At 43.6% G+C, this 13,674-nt stretch overlaps 1 protein-coding gene across 1 annotated transcript in view; it reads left to right on the top strand.

Annotated features, from left to right (window-relative positions):
* The window catches only part of LOC138946889 (multidrug resistance-associated protein 1-like), a 53,233-nt gene that overhangs the window by 30,268 nt on the left and 9,291 nt on the right, over positions 1 to 13,674 (top strand). Inside the window, exons 18-27 of the mRNA XM_070318284.1 lie at positions 1,013 to 1,180; positions 1,463 to 1,661; positions 4,034 to 4,139; positions 5,941 to 6,088; positions 6,542 to 6,773; positions 7,924 to 8,090; positions 8,840 to 8,983; positions 11,766 to 11,893; positions 12,559 to 12,630; positions 12,910 to 13,033. Coding sequence (XP_070174385.1) covers positions 1,013 to 1,180; positions 1,463 to 1,661; positions 4,034 to 4,139; positions 5,941 to 6,088; positions 6,542 to 6,773; positions 7,924 to 8,090; positions 8,840 to 8,983; positions 11,766 to 11,893; positions 12,559 to 12,630; positions 12,910 to 13,033 — 1,488 coding nt within the window. The remainder of the gene's footprint in view (positions 1 to 1,012; positions 1,181 to 1,462; positions 1,662 to 4,033; positions 4,140 to 5,940; positions 6,089 to 6,541; positions 6,774 to 7,923; positions 8,091 to 8,839; positions 8,984 to 11,765; positions 11,894 to 12,558; positions 12,631 to 12,909; positions 13,034 to 13,674) is intronic.

The following is a 13,674-nucleotide window of genomic DNA, read 5'->3' as shown; positions in this document are numbered from 1 at the left end:
TCGTCTCATGCCAGGGAACCAACCTGAGCGGGGGTCAGAAGCGGCGCGTGAGTGTGGCGCGTGCAGTGTACAGTGACGTCACAACATTTGCATAGAACTAACCAATCAGGACAATTGTCTCATGCCAGGGAACCAACCTGAGCGGGGGTCAGAAGCAGCGCGTGAGTGTGGCGCGTGCAGTGTACAGTGACGTCACAACATTTGCATAGAACTAACCAATCAGGACAATTGTCTCATGCCAGGGAACCAACCTGAGCGGGGGTCAGAAGCAGCGCGTGAGTGTGGCGCGTGCAGTGTACAGTGACGTCACAACATTTGCATAGAACTAACCAATCAGGACAATTGTCTCATCAATCAATCAATCAATATGAGGCTTATATCGCGCGTATTCCGTGGGTACAGTTCTAAGCGCAGGGATTTTTTTTCTTTTTTTCTTTTTTTCTCATGACAGGGAACCAATCTGAGCGGAGAGCGCGTGAGTGTGGCGCGTGCAGTGTACAGTGACGTCACAACATTTGCATAGAACTAACCAATCAGGACAATTGTCTCATGAAAGGGAACCATCCTGAGCGGGGGTCAGAAGCAGCGCGTGAGTGTGGTGCGTGCAGTGTACAGTGACGTCACAACATTTGCATAGAACTAACCAATCAGGACAATTGTCTCATGACAGGGAACCAACCTGAGCGGGGGTCAGAAGCAGCGCGTGAGTGTGGTGCGTGCAGTGTACAGTGACGTCACAACATTTGCATAGAACTAACCAATCAGGACAATTGTCTCATGACAGGGAACCAACCTGAGCGGGGGTCAGAAGCAGCGCGTGAGTGTGGCGCGTGCAGTGTACAGTGACGTCACAACATTTGCATAGAACTAACCAATCAGGACAATTGTCTCATGACAGGGAACCAATCTGAGCGGAGGTCAGAAGCAGCGCGTGAGTGTGGCACGTGCAGTGTACAATGACGTCACAACATTTGCATAGAACTAACCAATCAGGACAATTGTCTCATGCCAGGGAACCAACCTGAGCGGGGGTCAGAAGCAGCGCGTGAGTGTAGCACGTGCAGTGTACAGTGACAGCGACATCTACCTGATGGACGACCCGCTGTCGGCTGTGGACAGTCACGTGGGTAAAGCCATCTTCAAGAACGTCATAGGGCCCAAGGGGCTGCTGCAGAAAAAGGTAAGGGCCATAGACACAGGCTGAACTGTAGTAATGCTGTCGATTGACTTGCCTGAGAAATTTACAGTAGTGTATTGATGATTGTTGCACTTTCTTTGTTTCTTTATTTGGTGTTTAACGTCGTTTTCAACCGTTCAAAGTTATATCGCGACGGGATTGTTGCACAGAACCATCGATTAGAAATGTGCCTGTAGAATAACGTTCATTTTATATTACACTGCCACATAAGGTCAGCCTGGAGATTTCCCTAGGGGGTACAATTTTGTTAATATTGTGCGACAGACGCGCGTGCTGGTGACGCACGGGGTGCACTGGCTCCCCCTGGTGGACGAGATCGTGGTGCTGAGCGGGGGCCGGATCTCCGAGGTGGGGAGCTACGCAGACCTGATGCAGCACGACGGCCCCTTCGCCCAGTTCCTCAAGACTTACTTTACGCAGGAGATGGAGAGCGGGGGAGAGGACGAAGATGAAGACCCTGAAAGTAAGGATAAGATAAGGATAAGATTTTATATAGTCCTTATATAATAATAATAATAAATGAGCATTTATATAGCGCAACATCATAACTTTACAATTATGCTCTTTGCGCTTGACATATTTCAAATTAAAGTGTGAGTTTAGAGGGAGCGGTCAGCGACCATAAACTCTATTTAAACGAGACAGATATGCAGCAAAAGGAGGGGGGGGGGGGGAGGAGGTGTCAGTAGAGGTAATGCAGGAGGAAGTGATAGCAGAGTCCCGTGGGAACGAATGCGGGGAATGGAAGAGGGTTGGAGGGCAGGGGGGAGGTGATGAGTGAAGGAGAGCAGTCTGGAATGAAACAATGGTAACAGATAAGGGAGTCCGAGAGAGAGCGAGAGAGAGCGAGGACCGAAGTCATTAGTAGCAGCGCAGCGGCCAGCAAGCAAGTTCAGCGATTTTCAGTTCTGCAAAACTATGGAGTTCAATTTTACTTCTTGGGCAAAAAATCTGCCCCAACCTGTAATTGAGGTTCTGGAAAAAGAGGAGTTCACAAGCCTCAGTGCCTTGAAATATGCAGGAGAAAAGGACCTGGAAAGCCTTAAGTTAAAAATTAAAACACAGTTATACAAGCATTTACATCTACATTCATAGTCAGCAACGCTTAATTAAAAGCATACACCATCAAACATACATACAAAAGATTCTTCCACTAACTAAGTAATAAAAACATGAATAAAATAGGTAGTGAAAACAAGGAAATACCAGCTGAATACCCTTAATCAAACAGAACATGTTATCAACAATACTGAAAACAGGTTACCCTCATAAAAATTCGGGCTGCTTTCTCATTTGGGAAAGCGGGCTGCCATACAGTACGGCCCTACCCATTTTTGTCTCTTTCCTGCATGCGTGTATTCATGTTTCCAAGCCCGGAGACTTTCACTGTGAACTTGGGTTCTTTATCGTGCGCATGCGTGCACACGGGGGTGTTCGGACGCCGAGAAGAGTGTGCACAAAGTAAGACCGGAGGGAGAGAAAACAAGTCGCGTAAGGCGAAATTACTACATTTAGTCAAGCTGTGGAACTCACAGAATGAAACTGAACGTAGTCCGCCGCTAGTGCAAAAGGCAGTGAAAGTGACGAGCCTGTTTGGCGCGGTAGCGGTTGCGCTGTGCTTCATAGCACGCTTTACTGTACCTCTCTTCGTTTTAACTTTATGAGCGTGTTTTTAATCCAAACATATCATATCTATATGTTTTTGGAATCAGGAACCGACAAGGAATAAGATGAAAGTGTTTTTAAATCGATTTCGGAAATTTCATTTTGATCATAATTTTTATATTTTTAATTTTCAGAGCTTGTTTTTAACCCAAATATAACATATTTATATGTTTTTGGAATCAGAACATGATAAAAAATAAGATGAACGTAAATTTGGATCGTTTTATAAAAAATAAAAAAAAATCTACAATTTTCAGATTTTTAATGACCAAAGTCATTAATTAATTTTTAAACCACCAAGCTGAAATGCAATACCAAAGTCCGGCCTTCGTCGAAGATTGCTTGGCCAAAATTTCAATCAATTTGATTGAAAAATGAGAGCGTGACAGTGCCGCCTCAACTTTTACAAAAAGCCGGATATGACATCATCAAAGACATTTATCGAAAAAAAGAAAACATCATCCGGGGATATCATACCCAGGAACTCTCATGTAAAATTTCATAAAGATTGGTCCAGTAGTTTAGTCTGAATCGCTCTACACACACACACGCACAGACAGACAGACACACACACACACACACACACACACACATACACCACACCCTCGTCTCGATTCCCCCCTCTACGTTAAAACATTTAGTCAAAACTTGACAAAATGTAAAAAGGGCATTGATACGACCATCTTGGGCACATTTTAAGTTAAGCCACAGCCAAGGACTACTACTAGTAGTAGTCCTTGAGTAGTAGTCCTTGAGTAGTAGTCCTTGGCCACAGCATAATTTCGTTGTGTTGTCCTCTGGTGTGTCTCTTGTTTGTGCACTGTAAATAAAGGCCGCTAGGTCGAGGTTCTTGTGAATGTGTTGTTTAGTCTGAATCAAACGTTCCAAAACTGTCACTTTTCGTGATTTGTAAGTCTGGAGGGATTTTGTCAGTATGCGAGAGGTTGGTGACATGTCATCATCCTCATCATCATCATCATCCTCATCATCATCATCATCATCATCATCATCATCATCATCATCATCATCATCATCATCATCATCATCATCATCATCATCATCATCATCATCATCGACGGGGCCTCACATCGCAAGTACCACATTTGGATGGATGGATGGATGGATGGATTGATTACTCAAGCTCTTTACACTTTAGAAATGTGCGTGCAGTTCTGGCAATGAAACAGAAGATTCTGGATCAAGTCGAGTCGGTGACGTCAGATGGCGGCGCTACGTCAGGGGATGACCTCAGAGGACGCTACCTACGTCAGAGAAAGTACGATGACGTTTTCAGCCTTTATTGCTCATGCCTAAAAAAAAGTTAAAAAACAAAGGAATACTGTACTCACCAATACAAGAACGAGACAAGACGGTACGAATTTTCGCTTATGGAAGCTTCATCAGGAAAAACACGAACACAAAAGACAACAAAAAGCAGACGCAACACGGAACGAACAAGGTTTGAAAGAAAATGGAGGGGAAACACACAAAAAAGGGAAGGAACTCTAGGAACGGAAATGAATGAAAGGGGAGAGAAGTGGTTGGATGATATCATGGGCACAGGCATACTAGACTAAAAGTGATACACATTCATAAAAGGGGGGGGGGGGGGGGCAGGAAAAAAAAGAAAAAAAAGGGGGGGAGGGGGGGAAACAAACGTACGTACGCACACGCACACATACACACACACACACACACAACCAAAGTTAACACATGAATACACACATAAACACACACACATATACACACACAAACACACACAAACACCGTCTTGTCTCGTTCTTGTATTGGTGAGAACAGTATTCCTTTGTTTTTTTATATTTAGTCAAGTTTTGACTAAATATTTTAACATCGAGGGGGAATCGAAACGAGGGTCGTGGTGTATGTGCGTATGTGTGTGCGTGCGTGTGTGTGTGTGTGTGTGTGTGTAGAGCGATTCAGACTAAACTACTGGACCGATCTTTATGAAATTTGACATGAGAGTTCCTGGGTATGAAATCCCCGAACGTTTTTTTCATTTTTTTGATAAATGTCTTTGATGACGTCATATCCGGCTTTTCGTGAAAGTTGAGGCGGCACTGTCACGCCCTCATTTTTCAACCAAATTGGTTGAAATTTTGGTCAAGTACTCTTCAACGAAGCCCGGGGTTCGGTATTGCATTTCAGCTTGGTGGCTTAAAAATTAATTAATGACTTTGGTCATTAAAAATCTGAAAATTGTAAAAAAAAATAAAAATTTATAAAACGATCCAAATTTACGTTTATCTTATTCTCCATCATTTGCTGATTCCAAAAACATATAAATATGTTATATTCGGATTAAAAACAAGCTCTGAAAATTAAATATATAAAAATTATTATCAAAATTTTTTTTTCGAAATCAATTTAAAAACACTTTCATCTTATTCCTTGTCGGTTCCTGATTCCAAAAATATATAGATATGATATGTTTGGATTAAAAACACGCTCAGAAAGTTAAAACGAAGAGAGGTACAGAAAAGCGTGCTATCCTTCTCAGCGCAACGAATACCCCGCTCTTCTTGTCAATTCCACGTGCACTGCCTTTGCCACGGGCGGTGGAGTGACGATGCTACGAGTATACGGTCTTGCTGCGTTGCGTTGCGTTCAGTTTCATTCGGTGAGTTCGACAGCTACTTGACTAAATATTGTATTTTCGCCTTACGCGACTTGTTTAACTTTGTTCATCTTACCACAGTCACTTCGTTGTTTAGATTTTGCTCATGCCTATTTAAAAAAACCACATTATACCCAAAAAAATCGTGTACAATTTTCTCAAGAGTACAATGTAGTTTGGATAAGAAAATAAGCTAATCAGATGCTGAGATGGTTTATGTTTCACGCGGAAAGAGAGCGCAGCATGTGTTTTCCACACAAACGTTCGAGGTTATAAACACCTTCCGTTGCGATGATATAAACCTAAAAAGGTTCCTGCAATGTGTCGATCCTGATCCTGACCTTGATACATACACTGTTAACAAAAAGTGATGTTGTTAAGTATTGCATTCGTTCAGAGCATTATGTTCGTATCGCTATCGCTATATTTTTTGGTTTTACAGCCGAAGCAGGAAAAAGAGTGAAGGCTTTGAAAGATCATTGTCAAGGTCAATGAGCAGAGACCGCAGTGTCAAGGCCGAACAGCTGAAGGCAGAAGAGAACCAGTCTCACGGAAAACTCATCTCTACCGAAAAGGTGGAAACAGGCCAGGTAATGCTCTTACAGTTTGACACATTTAGACGATGACTGGTTGTTTGTGATGATTTTTATTTTGAATTTGAAAATCATGTACTGTACCTCATTTTTGCTTCGTACAAAGAAACAAGGAAACACGCCTTGTTCACCTGCTGAAAGGTAGGATAGTGCACATGGATCACTTTGTCTCCCATTTAAGTTGTAACAAGCAAACAGACGTCCAAAGAAAAGAACAAAGAAGCAAACAAACAACGACACGGACAAACACATAAACAAACACAACCAAGCGAACAAATAAACAATGTATCTATTTTCATTGACCAAAAAACCAATCAATTAAGCAGGAACACAAACAACGAACCAAACAATTAAGATAGAAACAAACCATCTGTATCACACAATCTCCAATAAATTTCTGCCTTGAAAAAGCACCTTGCTTAAAAACAAATGTGACTGTCCATGTTCCAGGTGTCATGGAAGATCTACTGGACGTACATGAAGGCTGCCGGACCGCTGCCCTTCGCCGTGGCCTTGGTCTGTTTCGGGGGCTTCAGGGCGGTCAGCGTCATCGCTAACTTCTGGCTCAGCCAATGGACAGAGGACCCGCTGCTCAACAACCAATCGCAGTGGGGCTCGGAGCCCTTCATTGACACCAACCACAACTACCTTCTGTACTACGGACTCATGGGTTTGGCGCAACGTGAGTGGATAAATTAGAATATAGTCAATGTTTGTAAAGATTTTAGTCAAGCAGTATGTAAGAAATGTTAAGTCCTTTGTACTGGAAACTTGCATTCTCCCAGTAAGGTAATATATTGTACTACGTTGCAAGCCCCTGGAGCAATTTTTTGATTAGTGCTTTTGTGAACAAGAAACAATTAACAAGTGGCTCTATCCCATCTCCCCCCCTTTCCCCGTCGCGATATAACCTTCGTGGTTGAAAACGACGTTAAACACCAAATAAAGACATAAAGAAAGAAAGTGGATAAATACACGTTTTTTGTTTTTGTTCTGGTTTTTTGAATGTATTTGTTGCGTGGCATCGGGAAATCAAACTGTGTTGGCTCAATGTGAGCAGATTAATACGATTGTTTGTTTTTGTTTTTGTTTGTTTTTTTGAATGTTTTGTTGCATGGCATCAGGAAATAAAAATGTATTTTGCGATATCTTTGTCTGAATGGTCGTTAGTCAATGGGTTTTATATTCAGTATGGAGTCTTTTAAGAACTGAGTGTAGTTATAATACAATTGTCTTTCAATGACACCAATCTCTTGCATGGATTAATTTAAGATTGATTTCGGTTAATTTGTTTTATTTTTATTTGATTTCAGTTAAGATGAATTGGTTGGTGAAATCTAGCTGTGACACGTGTTTGTAATTTTCCTGGCTTTTTATTTTCAAACCAATATATGTGAACCTCCACCACGGAATGAGTCGCATGTCACCTCGCTCGGCTCTGCGCTGGGCTAATATAAGTCCGGGGGGTGTCTGGTAACAGTGTGAGGGTCACCTTAGTCACAGGCTTATAACTCAAAAAGTGTTCGCTCTTTTCTAAAACGGTTTTCACCACTGGATAGAGCATAAAAACCTCTATAGAAAAATGTAAAAATATGAAAATCATGAAAAGGTGACATGCGACTCATTCCGTGGTGGAGGGTCACATATCATTCTTTTCGTTTGGACTGACAAACTGACGAAGGAGAAGAGTAATACAGACACGTTTCTACGAGAAAATTGTCTTATTTCACAAGCCTGGAAAATGTTTTTGTTTTTTTGTACCTTGATAGTTCTCTTGCTGTTGTTTGTGATTTGATTTGATTTTTTATTAAACTTTTTTGTTTTTGTTTTAGTTGTCCTACTGTTGATCTACAACTACTTCTACTGGACACGCATGGTGTACGCCGGCCAGAAGCTTCACGACTCACTGATTCAACGCCTCTTTCACGCCCCCATGTCCTTCTTCGACACAACTCCACTGGGCCGTGTCGTCAACAGGGTGTCCAGGGACATAGAAGTGGTCAGTCTATTTAGAGAATCAACTCTTAAAGACACACACACACCAACAGTGTTAAGTGGCACATCGATTAAATTCATGTTTATCTCCATAATAGGTGTATTGGAGTGCTAAAAGCACAGTTCCTATGTAAAACTTCACATCGGTAACACTGAAAACAAGAACCTCAATGATTTTTGAAAAGGGAGAAATGAAAAGATAAATATTAAAGGCATACTACTTCCCGTGTACACAGTTTGGCTCATCGTCTCAGATTTGGCTTTTACATGAGATAAAACCTGCATCCCTCCACTTGGTCACATTCCAAAATACGAACACCTTTGGTTCTCGCTGTGCACAGTTGGAATTGTTTGATGAATTACAACAGCAGGCAGGGTGTAGATTGTTGCTATGTTGGGTCTCTCCTTGAAAAAAAAGGCTACATTTGCCGGGTTTTCTGGAACTCAGGAACCCCAGGACCACTAAACCGAATCAGATTGACAATAACTAAAGTGAAATAACCTGGATTGAACCTAACTGCCGGATGATTCGAACTGTCCCTATATAACCCAACCTGACCTGATTTGAACTGACCTAAACTAAACTTGCCAAAATAAAACTGTTCATAATCCACAGGTGGACAGTCTGCTACCGTTGCTGTTTTCCGTGACTGTATGTTCACCACAAACGTGGTAGTGACCACCCTGACCTCCTCACTGTTCACTGCTTATAGTCCAGTGAAAACATTTAACGAAGCTGTTTTCCCTGTACAGGTGGACAGTTTGCTACCGTTGCTGTTCCGAGACTGTATGTCCACTACCGCCCTGGTGATCGCCACGCTACTGGTCATCCTGATACAGACACCGGCCTTTGCTGCTGTCCTCGTGCCGCTCATGGTCATCTACTGTGTTATACAGGTCAGTGGGTGTGTGTGTGTGTGTGTGTGTGTGTGTGTGTGTGTGTGTGTGTGTGTGTGTGCGTGCGTGCGTGCGTGCGTGCGTGCGTGCGTGCGTGTGTGTGTGTGTGTTTGTGTGAGGGGGGGGGGGGTCATCTTAATACAGACCCCTCCTTTTGCTGCTGTTCTCGTGCCGCTCATGGCCATCTACAGGTGTTTGTATATACTGTTCAAAAAAAGAAACGCATAGCTTGTAATATTTGGTTAATTTAGTTATATGGCTACAAGGATATCCACCAAACTGCAGAAAATGTTTATCTGGTCGTCGACCTTTCGTCCATTGCCACAAGTGAGCTCTGCACGTGACGCATGCGTTATCAGTGGCTACAATGTCAAAATTGCTCATTTGGCATGACCACTCGTCATGCTTCAGTGTAATCTCGTGAAACTCGGGGAATATTGAGCTCTCACCATGTCTTCCAAAACCCATAAAAGCGGATTGTTCGCCACAAAGAAATCAGACGACAATTCAGCGACGAAAGATGGCCCGATTGAGCAGAGAAGACCGCCAAATTACATTGGGTCGTTTACAAGCAGGCCAAAGTCAAAGTGCAATCACCAGGCACTTCCACGTGTCCCAGAGCACCATCAGTAGACTGTGGGTCAGGTTTCAAGCCACTGGCTCCGTTGCTGACTTGCCACGAGCGGGAAGACCAAGGGCGACAACTGCTGCTCACGACCGCTTCATACGGCTCCGCCACCTCCGGAATCGTTTCCTGTCGGCCTCATCTTCTGTCCAGGCTCTCCTCGGGCCACACCGATTATCGGACCAGACCGTGCGGAACCGCCTGCATGAAGCTGGTTTGAGAGCTCGCAGACCTCACAGAGGAGCTGTCCTCACCCGCCGCCATCGCCAGAACCGAGTGCAGTGGGGCAACCAGCACCTTCGCTGGACCGTCCGGAATCACTGGAGACACGTGTGGTTCAGCGACGAGTCTTACTTCCTGCTCCAGCGACATGATGGTCGGAGGAGGGTCTACCGGAGAGTAAACGAACGTTACGCGCCCAACTGTGTGGATGAGGCACCCGTTCATGGTGGTGGAGGCGTCATGGTGTGGGGGGCGATCAATACCGCTGGAAGGAGCACCCTGGTGCACGTCCAAGGGCGCATAACTGCCCAGCGATACGTGGAGGAAATTCTGCGCCCACACGCCCTTCCTCTTCTGGCTGACCAGGATGCCATATTCCAGCAGGACAACGCTCGCCCGCACACAGCACGACTCACCACCCAGTTCCTCACCGACCACCATGTCCAGGTGCTTCCCTGGCCATCCATGTCGCCAGACATGAACCCGATAGAACACCTCTGGGATGAATTGGACAGACGTGTGCGCAGGCGAGAAGAAGCGCCGGCAAATCACCGCGATCTATTGCAGGCACTTCAGGAGGAGTGGGACACCATCCCACAGCAAGATATCCGGCATCTGATCCAGTCCATGCCCAGAAGGTGCCGGGCAGTTGTTGCTGCTCAAGGCAGTCACACCCCCTACTGACTTGACAGCCTCGGCACCCGGGTGCATGAACACTCCGCGCACTTTCCCAATTTTGAAGCTTCCGCGCATGTGAAACTCCCGCGCGTGGTGTATATGTAAGATGCGCGCGTGTTTTAGCAAAATGTGATGTGAAACTAGCGCGCGTGTCTTTGCTCGGTCAAATGTGAGACATTGAGACATTAACAACTGACACTTGTATATCCATGAAAACTGACACTTGTATATCTATATATTGAACACGTCTTTATTACACAGACAAGTCGATAAAAACGAATGAAGACTTAAACCATGCGTATAAGAATATTTTGTTCACTTATTATATAACAGAAATTACAGAAATTTCGGGTGTCTGGTATCACAGTCTGCAATTTTGGCAACTCTATCAACACGATAGAGGTAACCGTCAATTACGATGGCATCTTTTTTTCTTATGGTCTCAGACTGTTTTAAATCCATGGCAGTGACAGTGACCGGCCGACAGTGACAGTGTGAGTCTGTGTGTCTGTGAGAGGGGTAAAAAAATGTGTCACAGTGGTCATTGCATTGTGAGTGGTTAGTGAACAGTCAATGAGCAGTCAGTGAAAAGTGCTAACCGTAGGGACTGTGAGTACGCGCGCAAGTTGTATGAGCCGAACCAGTAATTCGTGCGCGGAAGTTACAACCCGATATTGCGCGGAGCATACATGTATTTTACAAGCGCGGAATTTACATATGCGCGGAAATTACCGGCTGCGCGGCACCCAATCGTATTGATTGACTGATTGATTTGAAGATGCAAATGAACTGTGTGTGCATTCAACTGTGTCCATACCAAATTTCAAACAAATAATCTAAATATTGAATTTTCTGTTAATTTTTTCCAAAAATAAAACAAATTTGGCAAGTAGCAACTATGCGTTTCTTTTTTTGAACAGTATATTTGTTTCTTTGATTGTTTCTCTGTTTGATTGACCCTCCTGCTATATCTTATATATACCTATACATATTAAGAAGCAAACCCAACAACAGAAGTTATTGTGTTCATCTTTGCACCATTATCTTTTGTTTGTGTCTTGTTCGTCCACTTCAAAGATCGAGGGATCGAAAGTCTAGTAAAAGTCCTTTAGACAATATTTAAAAGTTGTATTACAAACAAATCTTTCTTGTTTTGTTCATGATTGTTTCCTTGTTTGTTTCTTGGTTTGTTAACTTCGTCTGTCTAGCTATTCCTTGCACGCTTTATAACCTGCTGTGCTCACCCTTCCCGCACAGAGGTTCTACATCCCGACGTCCCGCCAGGTGAAGCGTATCGAGGCAGTGACGCGGTCCCCCATCTTCAGTCACTTCAGTGAATCACTAAGCGGGGTCGCTACCATCAAGGCGTACCGGTCTCTGCCAAGGTCAGTTGTGTGACCCCATCCCCCTCACCTCATCTGATCCCCACCCCGCCCATTTTCTCAATATTGTTCTCAATACTGTTTTGGAATTAAATCTGGTCCGTCCTGACTTTTGGCCCGGGGTCAGTTTTAACAGAGTACACTGAGGAGCCGTTCGATATTGTTCGTGTACGTTCGAGTCAACCAACCAGTGTCATGATTAATATGTCATCTTAATCTACAAATGCTGTATCCCCTCATACGTGTTTTTTCATTAAGGGTTTGAAGAATAAAACAAAATACACAGTACAATGCAATGCAATGCAATGCAATGCAATACAATACAATACAATACAATACAATACAATACATGTACAATGCAATACAATACAATACAATACAATACAATACAATACATGTACAATGCAATACAATACATGTACTGTGCAATGCAATGCCATGCAATACAATACAATACGATACGATACGATACAATACAATACAATACAATGCAATGCAATGCAATGCAATGCAAAGCAATACAACAACACTTTAGTATGTGAATGTAGTAGACACAGAACTCACACACGCACGCAAAGTGAAATGTACATTCGAGACATGTCATGTGATTCGTCGAGATACGTCTAAAATGTAAACTCCAAATAAAAAGGTTGATGTTGATTGCACAGGTTTGTGGCAGAAAGTAAAAGACGAGTGGACCATAATCAAAAATTCTACTATGCAACAGCAGCCTCAATCAGGTATTTGAAGACCAGTTGTCCTTTTTGTCGGTCACTGCCTCAGTCTGTCTGTCTGTCTGTCTGTCTGTCTGTCTGTCTGTCCGCCTGTGTGGCGAACCATCCTTTCTCTCCAACTTTCTTTCTTTGTGTTATTGTGTGTGTGTGTGTGTGTGTGTGTGTGTGTGTGTGTGTGTGTGTGTGTGTGTGTGTGTGTGTGTGTGTGTGTGTGTGTGTGTGTGTGTGTATGTGTGTGTGTGTGTGTTTTGAATAAAATAGTTTATAAATCCAACTGTGCGACAGGTGGCTACAGATCTGGCTGGATGGCCTGGCGAACGTCATCGTGTTTGCTGCCGCCGTGTTCGAGCTTCTGTCGTCCTCTGTCAGTGGGGGGAGCCTGGGGCTGTCCGTGTCATACGCTCTGCAGGTGACACACACATTTAAAGGGATACGATTGATCTGACATTTTGAGGGAAGTTTCTGGCAAATTTGACAAATGTGAAGAATCTGGGGAACAACTGTACTTTAATCTAGACGCACACGGCACGATTGGCGCGAAAACGAAGCACAAGTAGGGCATTGAATTGAACCACAAGTAGGGCAATGAATTGAACCACAAGTAGGGCAATGAATTGAACCACAAGTAGGGCAATGAATTGAACCACAAGTAGGGCAATGAATTGAACCACAAGTAGGGCAATGAATTAAATGAAAGCCGGTGGGTGAATGCGCATCTGGGCGCTGCTTGCCTCCGGTGTTGGAAACAGACAGAAGCGCTTCGACCTACCACTTTATCACGTACACAAACAGCGGAATTGACTCAGTGGAAGTAGCCCACACATTGACAGTGCTCATTCTTTGAGCGTTTTACGACATTTAATTAAGCCAGGGACCTATATTTAGACTAATATAGGTCTATGATTAAGCTATTAAAACACCTGCTTTTGCAAGTGAAGGCACTCATCCTGCGCGGTAGCATTATTTCTACAGCAGAATCTTATTGTATAGCTTTGGAAGCGATCTCAGGGCCTTTTTTCCTTAGGAGTTACCCCTTTAACTTATTTAAGC

This window comes from Littorina saxatilis, linkage group LG14, assembly GCF_037325665.1.
Source record: "Littorina saxatilis isolate snail1 linkage group LG14, US_GU_Lsax_2.0, whole genome shotgun sequence".
Taxonomy (NCBI): Eukaryota; Metazoa; Mollusca; class Gastropoda; order Littorinimorpha; family Littorinidae; genus Littorina; species Littorina saxatilis.
The sequence above is the reverse complement of the archived record's forward strand: the minus strand, read 5'-3'. Positions and strand labels throughout refer to the sequence as shown.